This window comes from Netta rufina (genome assembly GCF_964035555.1).
Source record: "Netta rufina genome assembly, chromosome: 4".
Lineage (NCBI taxonomy): Eukaryota > Metazoa > Chordata > Aves > Anseriformes > Anatidae > Netta > Netta rufina.
The window spans coordinates 45,348,131-45,366,498 of NC_140127.1; the positions used below are offsets into that span (position 1 = coordinate 45,348,131).

Sequence of the window (18,368 nt, forward strand, 5' to 3'; positions counted from 1 at the left end):
GTGCGAAGTTACTAAGTACACAGTTGTGTTTACGCAGAGATAAAGCACAAGAGATTAGACAACACATAAATTAGCAGTATTCCTAAAAGCATTGCCTGTGTGTGGCGTGTCCTTCAGGAGCACGCTGCTCATCAGGAGGGGACGGTGCTGGGCTGCTTGCTTGGGGAGCCAGCTCTGCCTCCAGCAGAGGTTGGAGCTGCTCGTGTCTGAGGCCACACACCCTGCAGGCACAGCATTCCTTCTTGCCTGAAGGTCTGAAGTCCTTGAAGTCCTCCCTGAGATCTCCTCAGACCTTCCTTTGTCACTTGCCCTCATCAGGTTGCTGTAGCTCTCCCTTCTCTTCATTTTTCCACGCTCCCGGTTTGCAAGGGTGGGATCTACTTCCTTCTTGCTCAAGCAAATGTGTAGTCCAAGGAAAATCCCAAAGCAGCAGCAGCTGCTGAATGTAATGACTCATGTAATGAATGTAATGGCTCACGACCGCTTCTAGTCTGGCATGGACGGACCCTAGTCTTGCTGGTCTCAGGTGGATGCACAAATGGAGGCATTAGATGAGAAAACAGGTTTCAGACTAGCTATTTGTATTCCAAGTCAGATTTCACAAAGTGCTCCAGCAGATTTCACAGATCACCGGGTGGGTATATGTAGTGTGGATCTACTATTGAGAGGCAGAACCAGGCAGGATGATGGCTAAAAGAAAAACATGAGTGAAGGATCAGGGTTGTGTGCCTTGGGAGACTGAAGCACATGGGAAGAGCATGGAGAAAATGCACAGTTAAACAGCAGGTAGGTGAAATGAGAGTTTACGTTTATCTGCCACTAGATTAATGTGGGTTGATAAACCCTAGCTGCTACTTAACACCTCAGTGAAGCAAGGGTTAATTGGTCAGCATGTTTTTAGACTTTGATTAGCAAACTGCTGTAACTTGAACTGTAGCACGTTAGTTCATGAATATTCTCTTTTACTCTATCACTGTCTATCTTAATGAGGAATTATAACAAATTTGAGCATTTGCGCTTTATTTTCTCATCATCTAGCATTCCTCAGCAGACACAGAGGATTTCCTTTGTGCTGTAAACCAAGCAGGATTTTTGCTTTGCATCAAAGGATAGTGAATGAGATCACAGACGTGCACTTTATGATATTAAAGCTGAGACACAGCACAGTGTGGTGGAGATGACATGGTTTTTGGGGACAGGCCTGAGCTTACCTTTCTTCAGAACCGTGAGTCGGGATGCCATGTAGCCAGTTAATCCCTTAGCACCAACTGAGTCTTCTCATGGCAGGTCACTTGATATTCGTGGAAAATAATAATAATAATAATAAAAAAAAAAGAGAATGCATCTTCTCTAATAGGCTTTCGAATTTCAAATAAATAATTAATTTGTGTTGCAGCAGAAAACCCTTTCTGAACATGGCAGTATTGTCCCCTGACATAAGTTTGATTTTTTTTGAGGAGTTGGGCTTCAAGAGCACCATGCAGTAGGAGAACTTCTCATACATGTATTTCTGGCAATCTTCCTTCCTGTGGAAGCCTCAAGTGTAGCTGCAGTAGCAGCCTAGGTGGGCCTGTTGGGATTTTACCCCAGAAGCAGAGCTTCATTCCAAATCACCCATTTATGTATAAAAATACACCTCCTGTTGTATCACTGCATGCTGGATCAGGGCTGTCAGATCTCAGAGCTGAGTCCGGCTGAGCAATGGTTACTGAAAGAGTTGGCATTTTGGTGGCCCAGCCTCTGTGGTGAGAAATCTGCTACCCAGCTGTAGCATGGTGTGTGCTTAGTACAGTCATGGAATTTGCACTAAAAAATTGAGAGAAGAGGTCTGTGAGTTTCGTTATGTGTCAAGGCAAAATCTGCTTTCAGGGAGAAAAGCTATTAAGCTGCAGAAATCTTATTAGCAGTCCTGAGTGGTAGACTTTGCTATTAGATTTTAAATTGCAGTCTTGGTGTGTTTCAGTTCATCAGAGTTATTCAAGGCATTCTTGTGAGAATTACGCCTACACGGTAAGAATGCATAGTGACATTTAGTTTAATACAGTAATTCATTACGTCTAGATTTGTTTACCACTCTAACTGTATCATTATATTTCTACCATCGTTTTGAATTAACCTGGTCTCTCCCCTCAGATCCTGCTGCCTTTTTCATTTTCTTTTCCCTGGGATGTTGTGTCTCTATAATTACTTGATCAGCATTTAAACAGAGCGTTTCATCTCAGAAAAAAACAAGCAGAGAAAAAGCACGAGGCAGTTGTCTCTATTTTGTAACAGAGCATCTGAAGCTGAGGGAAATGGCAGGACTTTGCTCGGCTAGTAGAGAAAAGGGCCCAACCCGTCCGTGGATAAAGAGGCTGGATCTGCAGGTCTTTGTTACTGTTCTCAACCATTTTGTCCATCTGTCAGTGTGTTGTCATGTGGAGCAGAAGTTACTGCTGGAGTAGTCCAGCCCCCTAAGAGGGATGGCTTGCAAATTACTGTTGCCTTTGAAGGCATTGATAGTTAATCCTTCAGTAAAAGAGTTATTTTGCGTAAATTAAATTTATTTACTCTGTGTATACCAGTTACAGAACAGATTAATCTGCATATCCAACAGGCCACTTTCCCTCCCAGCAGTTTCGATGCAATGGCCAAAACCTAACTCTTTGGAGGCCATTCTGCGTTAAAAATGAGTCTGGTCAGAGACTGCAAAGAGAGAGAAATTAAGGCAGGAAACAAACTCCCCTGCCAGAGCTGACACAGGAAAAAACTCTATCCCACAGCATGGCAGTGCAGTGTTTCTCTCAGGCTGACTAGTACCAGCACGTGAAGGACTGCTGCTGACGAGTCATCCCTACAGTGCCACGTAGATCTGAGCTGGTGAGTTTTGATTTGGGTCCCTTGGCAGGCTGGCCATGGCCAGCACAGATAGTGCATCCTGGTTCTCCTGTTACATCCCAGCTTCCCAGGAGGGGCTCCTTGCCTGTTTTGAGTTGCTTCCTCCCACCGCCAGGTCAGTTCTTTCTCCATCCTGGGTACCACAGAAGCTCCAGACAGGTAAGTTGCATAGTCATGTGGCTTCTTGTCTTTTTAGCAGGTTGCCCTTTACTTATTGCATCCATTTGAACAAACCTTTTGCCCTCAAAACAAAACAAAAACAAAAACCAATCACTTGGCAGTTGAGTGTTGTTCCCTCCACTTCAGTGCTCGCTAATGAGAGAGTAATTTGTATTACTGGGCTTCAGCTGACATTGTATTTAATATATAAGGAGTGTAGTGATCTCTCTTTGTTTAATTAGCCATAAACAACTTGTTTTTTTCTCCTTTGTGAGATTTTAATTTGGGATAAAGAGTTACAGTATAATTCTTCTGGGAATATTTGTACTTACTGCTTCAAAATGTAGTGTGTGGTAAAACTGTGTTCCTGTTCACCTTGCTGTCAGTAAGTGTACTCTCTGTACAATATTCACAGGAGACACAAGAACACAGTTCCAGGAATTTGTTAAAAAAACTGAACGTTCAAAGTGACTTTGTATCCAATTATTTACTTTCCTGACAGTTCAGAAAGTGGCAGGGGAGAATTCCTGCAAAGGAAACACAGTCCTCAGGATTAGATCGTGGTGCTTTTCCCAGAGCTGTACAACAGATTTTTCCATAAAGCTTTGAACAAATTATTTACATTTTGGGTACTTTTATTGTTTTATTTATAATTTAGATATGCTATACCTCTGACCATAGAAATGTTTTGAAGATGACTTCTTTGCAAGGAAGTGAAAATTGTGCTGAAAGAGCAAGATGGAGTTGGATCTTACCTAAATATTCTTTCAACTACTTATGCTCTGTTCAGTTTTTCGTTTCCTTCTTTTCCAGCCTCTGTCTCTAACCTAGGCAGACACTGGTAGGTAGCAGAGCACCTCTCCTCCATCTCCCAGTGCTGGCCGAGCAGCCTTTTGCAGAAGGGTTAAGTGATACTCATTGCACCTGACTGCTGTGCAGGAGCAGTGTCATTCCTGCAGCCTCCTCTAAGGCTGTTGTACCCCTGCTGTTCCTGGCCTGGGGCTGGATTGCAAATGTGCAGTTTAGCTCCCTGTGAGTACATAAAGCAGTGCTAAATTCAGTATTTCTTTCTATAGAATGAACTGCAAGGGAGGAAATGATTTTGAACTGGGGACTAATTGGGTTGCATCTGATAGATTGACCCTAGAATCCAGTCCAGTCTAAGGCTATTCTGTGACACATGGGAGAAGTGACTTGGCTCTTACCATGGTAGAGAACTTAGCTTTGTCTGGCAGCTCCTGCCTAATCCGTGTAAGACCAGGAAAAGTCATTTTAAAGTGCTGTGCCTGGCATTTCTGCTGAGCTCCTCATGGGAGTGTGGCTCTGCTGGTATGTTGTTTGTGGCACTTAAAACACCCCACTCCTGGGGACAGTCCCCCTCTTGGTGTGTGCCTCAGCACACTTCAGATGGGTTCAGCTGTTTGGTTTGGATAAGCATCAGAGAGTTCGTGTCCTAATTGGGAAAACTTGATTTCTAGAAATTACGTGGGAAACCTTGCGAGAGGCAGTGCCCTCATGTGCTTTCTGATACTTGCCAGTTTGAGCTGTCATTGATTCTGGGAGAGTGTTTCTGAGATACCAGAGACACCTTTCGAAAATATCCCCCAGATTTTGGCAACTTCCATGTACGACACACTAAGTGATCCTGCAGTTCCCACTATATTTGGAATAGGAGGCTTTGGTGATAAATTTAATCACCTCGCTGGGAAATATTTATCTCTCACCAACTTCTACCTTATCATATGATTTCCATTCTTATTCTTACAGTGTGTTTATGAACAGTAAATTTTTCAGAGGAGCCGATGTTCAGTTCCTCTCTCCCGTTCTGTCAGCTGCAGATATTTTCATCTCATCTTTAGGTCACTGCCCCAGGTTTCTAACTTTCCCATGGTTCAGGCTCTCTGCTTCATGAGCAGCTCAGACGACTACCTGAGGGACAGATGCTCTCTCTCCAGTATTAGCTGGCATCTGCCGAGTGCGTGGCTGCTTTGGTTCATACTTCGCAGCTGCCAGATTGTCATTGATTTTTGTTGCATTTCCCATCATCAGAGTTTAACTCTTTCCACAGACCTAAAGAAACGTGCCGAAAATAGATCAGAACTGTCTAATAGTTCCATCTCGTGTTTGTTATGCGCTGCCATGACTTTATTACATAAATTCTTTTTCCCAGTTGTTAAAACTATCATCTTGAATAACTTTTTCTTAATTAAGGATTACTTACTTGGTATGGTTAGTGGTATTTCTTGTTAAATAAATAGTCTGTAGACACTTCAGGGATATGTTTTCAACCGTTAGCTGTTTAAGAAATTGCTGATAATGATCACATGGCTGTGCACGTCTGAAAGTTGGTGTGCAGTCCAGAACAGCCCAGGGACCAGGGAGCTGACATTTGCATATAGAAACGGACCCTCAAAGCGTGCACACAGACACACTCTCATGTCAGTGAACTTGCATGGAAAGCTGATGTGAGGGTGCCCATATGAACAGCTCAGAAGAGACCTGATATTTCCACGGAGTGATTCATCTCATCCTAGAAGAGGTTCCAAAGATAGCTCGGATGAATCACCCTCTGGCAGTTCTTTGGCATAAAAAAAACGCTTGTGGCAATTAGTTCGAATGTGAAGACCCGACCTTTTTTTCTTTTAAACTGCATCATAAGAGCATGTTTGTGGGTTGTTCTCAAATGGAATGAGGATCTGGGGGCAAAACTGCTAGTCTGAGATGTTAAAGCTCCGTTGGTCACAAAAGCCCTGAAACCACCTAAGCCTGTGACCAGCTGGGCCCGGAGCCTTTGGCAGGCTCTCTCTGCCGAGCCTGGTGATGTACCTCTGAGGGGGAAGATGTATGGCAGCAGCGAGCAAGCTTCCTAGTGTTGGAGGTACGTGTGGAGATTAGCAAGGCACTGAGCACTTTTTGTACCCTGCAGATAACTGGTGCTCGGCGACTCTTCCTGGAGGAAAGCTGCACTTGAATTAGAAGTCTCAGAAACATTTAAAGGGCTGAGGAGTTGAGCTGATAATTCATGAAGTGGCGCTGCTTCTGAGTTTGTATTGAGTTGATAGCCCAAAATGGTGCTAGGAGGCACAGTGCTCCTGGAGACATTTGATTTCAGAGGAGCTGAGGAACAAATGTCCTGAACTGCTAACGAAAACCTCCTGCTGCTTTAGATAACCAAGAGGGTGATATGCAGAGGCATAACTCTCTGTTAGCTCTTCTGTGTACGTCAATTAGCCCTCAAGTTTCATTGAGGAACTCATTCTTGTTTTGTTTTCTCAACTGCTAAAACATGGCTTTGCATTATTAAACGAGTGCATTATGATGAAGTGATGCATATGCATAAAACATACTTGCTCAGTTAGCATATCTGTATCCTTTGGGTTGTGTATACATGCCACCAAGAGCTATTAGTTTTATCTGTGATCTAATTAGAGGCCAGATAATAGATGAAATAACTAGTTGGTCTGTGTAGAAATGAAGTACTTGTAAGTTGAGCATAATTCAGTGCAAACTGGAAGGCACCATGCTCAGAACCTGGGGGAGAGCAAGTGCAGTTTCCACTGGAGAAATGAAACTGCTTCTCCCTCAAAGGTGTTGGAAACATGGTATCTTTACTGCCAGGTGTTAACAAAATTGTTGCCCTGTAAAAAAATCAGAGGAAGAACAACATTTCTGTGTAGCAAAACCGTTTGGTTATCTAAGAACGAACAATGTCTTCTTGCCTGTGTGGAGCAATGACCCCACTGCTGCATGAGACAGAATTACAAGGACAGGATCAATATATGGCTGAGCACCAGCAATTTCACTGTCCTGGGGTACTGGAGAGTTGCCTGCTGAGCAGTGCTCTTCTTTTTGGCTTGCTTTCCAAAGGAGACACACAATAATTTAGCTGTTCAACTCCATTTTTGTGATGTGCCAGTGCCCACTACCCTTCTGTTTTGCATACAGCAGCATGTTTAGAGGGATAAAAGGGCACCTAGATCTGTAGCTGCTGAAGGCTCAGGGTAGTCCATGTTTAGGAGAAACAGGGCGCTTAATGTGCGCGTGCTGAGAGCTGAGGTGAGCATGTGTTTCAAGTGTCATTCCTGTTAAGACTCTGAGGAGGACACAGGTGAGGTATCTGGCATCCTGGTTTGCACGCTGAAGTTCATGTGCCCATGGCTAAAGGTAAGCCCTCCAGTCCCTGGGTGGTTGTACGCTTAAGAACATTTATTCTGGTATCAATCCTTCCTTTCTTATAATCACGATAAGTTTTAACTTCCTACAAGGTCATATGCCAAACAAGTAAGTGCTGAGGAACTGACCTTTCAAAATAATCCATTTCAGGTTAGTTCTTTGCACTTCAGCGCAGTTCATGATGTGAGGCTGAAAAGCACTTGGTAGCACAGGGCAGCCACCTCTCCAGCAGCAGCAGCTCTAGGATTTTGCTTTTTGCCAAAGCAGAGCCCTCACAGTCTACTTGCAAGGCATCTTTCTATATTGGTCACTATGTCTAGACCAGCAAATGCGCGTGTGGGTTGTTTCCTCTCTCTTTAGGTACGTGCCTACAGAGAGTTTCTCCATACGTGGCTGATCTCTATGTTTATTTAAAAGTTACACAATGGTCATTTTGGGTGTCCAACTTGAAAGAAGGTTGTTATTGTCAAATAATAGGAGTGCAGTCAGTTGTCTTTAAGGTGTGTCATATAAGTCAGAGAAAATTGTAAGTTGGCTGTCATTTGTGTTCTCTCAAAATAAATCAGCTATGGCAGATAGCAGAGAAGGGACCCACTAAATCTCTTGCCACTCCACTGATGCTTGTCTTCCCAGGAAACAATAGACAAAAGTCAGAAGAAGGGGCAGAGGGGGAAATTAACAAAGATGGATATAGTCTGATTAATTTGTCCAAAATATAAGGCTTTGATGGTCCGATTTTATATCCTCTGTGTTTCCAAGTTTTCACTAAAAAGCCACAATGTTTTAATGTTTTTAATTGTTTATGGAATTTGGCAAGACTCTTTGCTTTAATCTGTACTATCTTGAACTCTTTATTTTGTAGGATGTCTCTTTATGGTACAAGTTTTGAAAGTGATGATGCACAAGTGGGTTCCCCAACACATTTTCTGTAACTGGATCAATACTGGGTATCTCTCAAATCCTAGCAGAAAGGATGGATGTAGAGGAGTGGATTTCTTGTGGCCAAGCTCTGCTTTTTGTTTAGTTATATCTTCCACGTCTTGAAGCAAAAATACCCATGTGAGATTCCACTACAAGAGACAAGGAGTGGGAAGCTTTTTTGAAAAGTGATATTGAATGCAACTTTTGCGGGTCCATCCAATTATTTCACTACTTCCCTGCACTGTTAATAGTTTGTTAAGACCGGGTAATATTTCAATATGTGTTTTGTCAGCATTAGAAAATTTCACATTAGTGCCAGGGTGTGTATTTACAGTCATCTGCACTGACACTATTTATTCTCTTTAAAAGTTTGACTTCTTTCCTATCTGCTTCCGTGAGTTCATTTCCAATATTGACTGTACAGGCAGAAGAATGCGATTTCATCTCAGCATGGCTGAAAAAGAGGTAGAACAGTGTTTTTTGTTGTTGCAGTTTCACAGAACTTCAACATAAATAAGCGGATTCACTAATGGATGCAAAAAAATGTTACCAACAGCTCTGAAAACAGCTGAAAGTCACAACAGTAGAACAGCAAACCTGACAGTTCAGACAGCATTTTATATCACAAGGATGCTGACAACATTGAAAAATTCTTTCTGGAAGGCTGAAAACTATCATCGGCAGTGCGAGGCAAGCATGCCTCTGACTTCCACGTGGCACTGATTAACCAAGGAGGCAGCGATGTGTGCTGCTGCCCAGGGGCTGGCGGAGGGCAGAGCTGTGAAGGGGTCGACACAATGTGATGGCCTTTCAGGGCAGCCTGTAAACAAAATGTTCCGGGCGGTGTGCCTTGAGCAAGAAGAGAGATGACATTTTTAAGTGGGAATGGCACGAGGTCAAGGGGGAATGCAGAAGTTAACCGTACTGGCACCAATTTCTTAGTTACAGGAAAGGGAAGGAGGAACAGACGTGGCAGAATACATGGGATCTGTGTCTGAGGATAAGGTGGCTAACAGGAATCCACCTGAAGCAGAGGCGAATTTTAAACTGGGAGTAAAGAAAGAGCAGCAAAAGTAGGGGAGAGAGGCAGAGTGAGATGCGTGCCTGAAAAGATAAAGTGCGCTGGAAAAATAAGAGCTCTTAAATGTACGAGGGATGGCTTGAATTCACTGCCTTCTCTTCCCTCATTACTTACATTTTTCAGCATGGTTATGACTGCTGATGAGCAAGCATCACGGCTTCTTGCTGAGGTACTTATGCAATAATTATATTAACACAAAGAATTTTGGTAGCTGTGCAATGCACAAAACGTGTATATAGCACTGTTTCATGCTCTTATCGTGTAAGATGCTTTTCTGTAAGACCTTTATAGGCATGTAGTGCAGTTGTAGCCCTGCAGCACGGCTGAAAGCTACTGGTACAGACTATTCATCATGTTACAGATGGTGAATACATTTCCTGAGCCTGCTTTCAGGTATCCAGCAGCAGCTGATTCAGAGCTTCATGCAAGCAACTCCCCCTCTTGAATACCTCCTGCTGTCTTTCAGGCTTATACTGCAAGTGGGGAAATTGTGATAGAGCACAAAGCCCACCAGGGAATGTACTTGTGTTAGCAGTCTTTTGCCATTTAACCACTTAAATTAGCCTGCAGCCCTTATGCTTAAAAGCTAGTATGCACAAAACCCAATACACCTTCAATGCAAAGAACAGCTGTTCAAGATGATTAACGCAAAAATCAGGTTGGGCGCTATCAGCAGAAAATGTGTCTTTATACTCAGGTATTAAAAAGCAGTATCTTCAGTACTGACTTGTTTGCAGTTTCTTAATTGCTCTCTTGAGGAAAACGTATTAGTTCTGTGTGGAAAAAGAAATTAAATAGGGCCCCTGATATGGTTTGGTAGTAAAACAACAGTGAGTTTGATAACGATGTATTTTAAAGCCAAGGTTCTCAGTGGTGGTATTAATCATTTAAAACATATAGGGGATTTGAGCATATCTACAGGCCATCTTCTTTCAGATGACACAACAGCACTGAGCCTGACAAAAGCAACAGATAAACAGGACAGCCCTGGGTAAAAGAACTGGGATTGTAATTTGTTTGTCTTTCTCAGTCCGGTCTATTACTTGTCATCAAGGCTGTAGAGGCGTAATTGCACTCAGAATAACGCAGTGGGTCTGATACCTGCTCTGGTTCTAACAGAACAATAAGACAGAGTATTTGGCAAGTTTTATGGAATACATTTTATAAAATGCTTAGAAATTAAGTTCTCATGGTGGCCACTGCTGTGTTGTAACACCTAGCCATCCAGATAGATTTATCTGTCCAAAGATTAGTGGAATACCAGTCAAGGTATTTCACCTAATATAGTGACTACTTACAAAGCATATGGGATTTTTTTCTTAGTATCTCTTTGATCTTTCTAGTCTGGTTGGTCTTGGACCAGGAATAGAGCTGGCAAGAAGTTCCTTGTTTTAATTATTGGTATGACTCAATTGTATTCTTCTTCATATGGAAGTGAAGCTTCTTTTTCAGCATCTTTTATGATGGGGTTTGAACAGGTGCTGCAGTAGTGACAACATGATAATTTATCAGCTTCCATTTTCTTTAAAATCAAACTTTTGGACTCAGTTTTGCCATGAAGGTCTTCAAAACGCAAATCCTGAAATCTTGGGAATCATCAAATATTAAGCTAAGATACACAAATCCCTAAACCTCTTAGTTTCTAAGCCGAGCAGTGGTGTTTTGTTGTTGTTGTTTGTTTGTTTGTTTTGTTTTGTTTTGTTTTGTTTTTTTTTGTGAATATGAATGAAATGCTAAAGGTTGCCAGGTTGTACTTTAATTTCTGTGAAATTCAATGCAAGATAAAACTATCAGGCATTTTAAGACGTGATTGTTTAGTTGCAAAGAGTGTAACTTCTTCACTGCAGCCTAGCTCAGGGTGATTTTTCTTTTCCCTTTGGCTCTGATAACATCTCTTAAATAGAGACCCTTCCAGGGTGCTCTCTTTTACTCCAAGTTGATACAGACATGCTTTAAAGAAACTGTGCCATGAAAGACAGAAATGAATCGAACCTTGTCAGAAAATACAAGGCTCTGTGTAGAGTTTCAATGGACCAGGTTTCCCTGATGAGAAAATACAGCATGTGTTATCTAACAGTCGCTTCAGAAGTCATGCTGAAGCTCCTGTAAGTATGGAGTATTTATCTCTGATATTCATAGTGTTGCTTTTTTCTTTTTTTTTTGCTGGTGGTGTGGTGTTTTTTTTTTTCACATGAGCTTTTGCATAGTTATCAGGAACTCAGTTCTCCAGACTATCATAATCATGTGGGGGAAAAAAAAAAAAAAAGAAGAGAGGGCTGACTGGGTCTTGGACTACATACTCCTTTTTTCATCCTAAGTGAACTAAGTAGGTACTCAATTCTTGGTAAAGCTTTACATAGTGGAGAATAGTAGAAGCAATGCCAGGCATATGCAAAATAAAGAAGGTTTTGAGAAAATAAAAAAAAATGCAGCTTTTGTCTGCAATCCCCACGTTATATCTGCATCATCAGCTGATCTGCAGAAATTCGTTGGTCCCTACCTTCCCCTCCACCGCAACACAGCTGTAAGAACATATGCTTGGCTGCTTAGCAAGCAGTACGTGCAGTTCAGTAATGCTGCAGGGTTCAGGTAGCTGTGTCTCTTTCGGTTATGTCTTTAAATCAGTTACCTGAGATGCAGCCATTGCTAAGTCTGTCCTACTGTAATAGAAGCCTCAAGAGTATTCGCGTTTGTCATAAGGAAAGGTTTCTCAATGAATCCCAGAGCCAGTTAGATATTAAAATCCTGTTAAAATACAATTACATCCAGGTGCTTAGCCCCCTCATTTTGCTTTGCAAATTTCAACCCATGTTACAACCAAGCTTTTTGCAGTTAGATTTTTCTGCTGGCCCAGCTGGAATGACCACAAAATGTTTTAGTGCTCAAGCTGGCCTCACAGTTCAAGGGCAGTTTGAAGGGCAAATTGTCCCACATCAGTTTAGTGTGGGTTGATATTGAACGGTCTTTTAGAAGCTCATCAGCATGTCAAGTCAGAGAGCTTTGCTTAAAGCAGCAGTGATTAGTGTTAATAACAAGGTTGGGTAATCATTATTTCTGTTTCGTTCTTAAACAAGTTCCATTAGGAAAAAAAAAAAAAAAAGAAAAGAGAATAAGGTCGTTCATCTTGGTCTGTGATACCCTAGTAGCCCCTGCCATTTGCAGAGATGATTACTGCTTTGGATTACAAAGTCTGAATACAAACGATGTAAAGTGCAAGTTGATGAAGTAAATGCACATGAGCTTTTCCAGAGAAACACATTAAGTATGTCACTTACCATGCACTTCATTTGCAACACAGAGAACATTTAGGAACACCGAGTATATTGGGAGAGTGTCACGAATTCTGTGGTAATTATTGCTATTTTGCTTGTAAAGAAATACTGAGTCCTGAGCAGGAACTATAAATTACTGAGTATCGTACACTTAATGGAGAAGAGCATGCCTGCTATGCTGCACAGAGGGTTGGCACTTATTTCTACAGGGGGCTAGAATCAGAAGATTTATGCAGAACAGAGATGATGTGTACTGTTGTGATTTGCAAACCATTTGTATGGAATATCAGCTGTACCTGATAAGGTCTTCCACCTCAAAGACTGGTACAGATATGAGGATTCAGCTGATACAGGATGTTTGAGGAGAAGAGGAGGGCATTATTTAGTGCACCTATGCAGAAGTGGTGATTTTCCTGAATTGATGAGTAACTAGGAGCTCCTGTTTCAATACTATATATAGGCATATTCAGTGTATTCAGTGAAAACTTTACCAGACTGAAATTTTTCTATTCAACATTTTCCTGAGAAACAAAAGATTTAGAAAACAAATGTGAAGAATCCAAGCAGGAGGTTGTTTCTGAAGAAAACCCAGCGGCTTGTGTTGTAATGCCAATCTGCTTTTCACCATCTTTCAGTTCCCAAGCTGAGAATGAGGGTTTCAGAATCTGTGGCTTAACGAAATGCAGAAGGGAGTTGGGAACTGTTTCACTTTGAAATTGGCCTCCAATTTTATTTTATTTTTTATTGGAATGTGAATATTCTTTTGAGGTTGGCCATGATATTCTCAGCTCAGAAAAAAAAACAGATTAATCCTACTTTTTGATGTTCTTCTCAGGAAAAAAAATTCTCTTTTAAACAGATGGTATGAATTTAATCCCTTTACATTTCATTCTCAGGGATGCTGGAACTACCGTTTGTAAGAAATTCAAGATGCTTTTAAAATGACAAACAAATACTTGATTCTGAGTTCAGCCTCTATGAGTTCAGGTAGGAGAAAGGTGTTGGGTTGGACAGGAAGAGATTTCAAAAACAAAAAACACATTGCCTTTTTTTTTTTTTTTCCCCATCTGAGTGCAAAATGTCTGCGCACATTCGCATTTTATCAACAGATGATACAAAGCAGGTGAGCTGTTGAGCCTGATACTTCAGGAAACAATCGCCTTTCAAGTCCGTCACCACCTCTTTATGCTTTTCCAACTGTGTGTGTTGTGGTGCTGCATGAGCAAACGCAGGCTCTTCCCTTTCTTTTCCCCTGTGGAGTGGATCCCTGCAGGAACTGGCCTTTCTGTATTTAAATTGTTTTTTTCCGGTTGCTGGCAGGAGCTCTTAAAATACCTCGCCTCGCTCGTATCAAAGCAGCGCTAGCTCAGTGCTCAAAGCTGTGCCCAGCATGGGGCTGAGTGGTCTCAGGCTGTCCTGGTCAGGAAGCGCAGCAGCAGGCTGTATTTACCAGTTAGCGAGCTGCTGGAGGAGGCAGGAGTGGCATTTGGGAACCCGTAAATCAGTGCTAGTGCAGGAGGAGGGGAAGGGGGAGAGATCTGACCTCTCTGAGTTGGACGATTCACCATGGCGTTGTGCGGTTTCACTGTTTCCAGTCCAAATGGATGCTCTGCATTGATTTATTCAATAAATGTAATTCATTTCTGATGCTGCCAGGAAAACAAAACGGATTATGGATTGGCTGGGTCAGTACAAACAAAAATGCAGCGTTACATTGTAGTTTCGAGAAGCAAACTGGATCCACTTATGTTTGGCAGTTACCAGAGGATGTAAGGAACAGGATGTAAACATCAGTTGTGTGAACAGCAGCTTTTCATCTTGGATATGTCAGAGTCAACTTCTTTGATCAGGTACACTGGGTTCTGCTCCTTCCAGGTCCTGTGACACCTGCGAAGTAATGAGTGGAAAAGATGAAACAAAAGCTGAGTTCGTGTTCCAGCCCTTTGAGGTGGCTGGCCGCAAGCAGGCCACGACCCCCAGCATTATGTGTCTCTGGTATTTGGACTGCAAATGCAGGAAAGGGAGCTTGAAAAGGCATAATCTGGAGCTATGCAACAAAACAGGTAAAATATATTATGGTTTGCATGCCCATAGGAAAGGATTAAGGATGCATTCACATCTCTAACGGGCTCCATGCACAGCACCATTTTCAAGATGAGACACTTAATGTCAGTATCTATGGTACGAATAAGATGTCTCATTTTTGGAGAAGGTGATCTACTCACTCTCCATTATAGCTGTTACAGTAATATATGGAAGAAAAAACAAGAGTGAGGATTTTAAACAGTACTTTTCAGAGATATCCTGTGGACATACTGAGATTTAGAAAGGTCCTTGTCATTCTGTTCAAGTTTCACTGATAACTAGTTATTTGAGGTGACTTTTTACCAAACCATGGGCATTTCTTCTTGTCTGTCCCCTATTCTTGTTTGGTTTGTATTTTAAATACAGTCCCACTAGAAAATTAACAGTTGCAATAATATACAAATTAAACACCCTAAAATCTTTTAGCAAGGTTTAAGACCAGCTGCTGTCACTTTTTGAATAACAACTAAATTAATGCATAAGTAGAAAAACCCTGCAATAGCTGGTATTGTGGTGTAAAAGAAAGGGGTCTAATTACAAAGTAGACCAATCAAGTACTGATATAATATGGTGGAGCTCTTTTGTTAGGAAACCTTTGCTTTCTTAGACCAAAAGAGAATCTAACCAAACATTGTTTTCTTTCTCTGCTAAATTAAACACATTAATTCTGTATTAGCTGAATGGGTGTTTACTTGAATTTGTTGTTCAGAGTACTGCTCTGGAATCTCCTCTGTAAATCAAATATCTAGACTCACAGGATTATTCCAGTTTATCTGGAGAGCGCTCTCCAGAAAGCATTTTTGTTAGAAAATGTTGACTGAGTAAATCTCATATGATCTGCTGAATTTAACTATGTACACTATTAAAAGAATATGGAATGACCAGAGAGACATCCAAGAAGGAGGATCATTAGATGGCTATGGTTGTCATCTTTTTTTTTTTCCCTATTTAGAAAGAAAATCAAGTCACCTCTTGTTTTATTCTTAGATCTGAATTCTATTTTCTATGAACACATCTTTTTGTACAGCAACTTACAGGGTCCTGGTCCATAAAAGGACACCTGCAATACAGTTCTTTATACTATGTTTATTACCATTACATTTAATAGGCAATATATTGAGGCTTTTTGTTTGTATCTTTGTTTCTGGGTCTTACTAGGTCAAGAACTCTAGATGTTATATCAAATTTGGGACCAGGTTCAGCAGAGTGTGTCATGTCTACTCTGTGTTTGAGTGTGAGATCTGTCCTGGCTGTAGGCAGCTTGGCCAAAAAACAGTAGAGGCTGGGTGTGCATTTCCAGGGCCTGACCATGTGCTTTCTGCTGGACGGGGTTGGTGTGGAGTGCTGCTATTTCGACTGCTGATGCTTCCTCCTTCCCGTACCCTCATCCTCCTATTCCGTGAAAGGTAAAAAATGGTGGAATGAAGCATAAAAGGCCCTTGTTTTGTAGCAGTTGCTATGGTAGTAACTGAAAATGTTCCAAAAAATAAAACACACGCTGTTTTTTCTATAGTGTTGGCACTTAAAATAGGTTCTTCGCTACCTTTAACAATGTCTTAGGAAAAAAAAAATAGTGTTTTTCAAACTTTTAAACTGTGCTACATCCTACAGCATACCTGCATTGTACTTCAGGTTGCTGCATCCGTCCTTGGGATGCTGTGTGTGGGAACACATGCTTGCTGTATGTATAGGTGTAATTGGTAGATGAGTTTCATTTGCTTCCAAGTTCAAATTTAAGTTTTGAGTAATGATTTAAACCCTGAGAATGAGTTGTCAGTTTGATCTGCCTATGTCTAGGAGAATATGGCTTGTGTTTGTAAAACTGTGTCTAAGTTATTTTTGCAATTGTGTGGCTTAATTCGGCAGAACCTGGTGTATACAAGTGAGTTTATTCATAATGGTTGTGCCAGTAAGTCATGGTTGAATTTGTAGCCACTGAGCATGGCACTAGCAGAGTTCCTGAGGCAAGAACAGAAATACTTAGGTTATATATGACCAGAATCAAAGATAAGGATGGAAGAAGCTGTAAAGAGATAAGCACAGAAACTCGTGGGATTTGTAGTTTTTGCATGAAATATAGCACATGCTGTTGGCTCGATGAAAGGGCTTCAAAATGTCTGGTGCTGTCTTTCTAGAAGGGTTTGTTCCTACTGCAGAGCTGGAAGGGTGGCTTGAATCCCCATCTGCTCTTGAGCTGGTGTAGTGCCCATTAGGATGGAAGTGATGCAGTACTCGAGGCATGAAAACCTGTGATGAGCCAGGTTCTGACTTTCACCTTCTCAGTGCTGGTCTGTCCTTAACAAGGAATAAGAAATCACTGTGTTCCCTCTTAATCCTCATGAGACCCATCCAAAGCAGCGGGTTGTGCTGTGCCCGCTCCTAGCATCAGCTGCCTTCTCCTCAGAGATTCCCAGCACCGCTTGGGAGCAGCAAATGTCATTGCCAGGAACGCGACACAGTGTTCCTGAAAACAAAAATGGACTCGTCCCCACTCGTTCAAAGCACACTTCTCTCTCGCCGCGTTTATTCTCTGTGTTGTGGCATAGTAACTGCTGCAAACCTTCCAGTGCATATATCAGGTTACAGATGAGTGCAGGCCCCGTGGCTCTTGGAACAGCATGGGGCTGGTTTTGTTTACCGATGACATTTATCCTCTCATTTCCTTTTGGAAGCAAGACAGCTCCTCGCTGTCTGATGGGGAATGTACTTACAGGACCTTCTTTTCATGCCGTAGCTGATGATAAACACTCCAGTGCACGGTGTCGTGTCTGCTTGCCACGGAGCTGCTTTTACCACTTTCAGCAGTCGGTCTGGCAGGAGCTGGCTTGGCAGGAAAGCAGAAGGGTTTCTAAAGTGCAATTATCTTCTCTTGCAGGAGCAGACCGAGAGCGGATGACAGCTAATCATGAGACGTACCTTCTCATGGCGGGCACGCAGAATGACATGGAGGATTGGGTGAAATCCATTCGCAGGGTTATATGGGCACCATTTGGAGGAGGTGAGTCAGCGAGAGAACATGCAAGGCTCCAAGCTGCACAAAGACATAGGGGCGATTTTGTCGTCTCTCGCTCTCAGCCAGAATTTGAAGAGGAGGAAACAAGAACAGTCTAGATCTTTCCAAAAAGCGGAACAGGTCCTTTGTTTTCACTTGCAGCACAGGCATCAGGTGTATTCCTACACAAAGCACTCAATTAAACGGCTTTAAACTATCTGGAACTACTATCCTTGATAGGGATAGCACAGGACAGCATGTTACCAAGGTGAGGGAAGTTTTCACAGATGTGTGTTCTACGAAATCAGCTTTCCACTGGGAGACCTAGGGTAATTCCTTTGGTCACCAGCTAAGAGACTATCCATGTTACAAGAAGCTGTCAGTGATTCTTCTGCCAGTGACAATTTTATTATAAATCTGTATGCTCTGATAGTGAGCCTTGGAGTATTAGCCACAAGCACTGTATGCTAGTCTTTTTCTTGTGATGGGCAGACCCAACAATTTCAATAGTACTGAATTTATGGGAAGAGCAACTGGATTGCATTGTGTGTTTTTTTTGCTTTTTTGCAGGTGTTGTTAGCATGGAAAAATAAGGCAGGGTTGTCTCTGATCACGGAGAAGAGCAGTTATCACAGAAAGCTGTGATTGGTGACTGCATACACCGTTTTATTTTCACCTGTCAGGCACAGCACAGGAGAGAGGATGGGAGGGACTGAAGGAAACTACCATTTTGATTAAAACTTTCCTTCTAAGCCACCCCCCATCTTCTGTGCTTTGTTCAGGTTGTTCAGTTCTTAGACGGCTTTGT

At 42.0% G+C, this 18,368-nt stretch overlaps 1 protein-coding gene across 3 annotated transcripts in view; it reads left to right on the forward strand.

Annotated features, from left to right (window-relative positions):
* The window catches only part of ARHGAP24 (Rho GTPase activating protein 24), a 168,801-nt gene that overhangs the window by 109,842 nt on the left and 40,591 nt on the right, over nt 1-18,368 (forward strand). For all 3 annotated transcript variants that reach the window (XM_084285504.1, XM_084285505.1, XM_084285506.1), the window contains one exon: nt 17,444-17,566. In XM_084285504.1, coding sequence (XP_084141630.1) covers nt 17,444-17,566 — 123 coding nt within the window. The remainder of the gene's footprint in view (nt 1-17,443; nt 17,567-18,368) is intronic.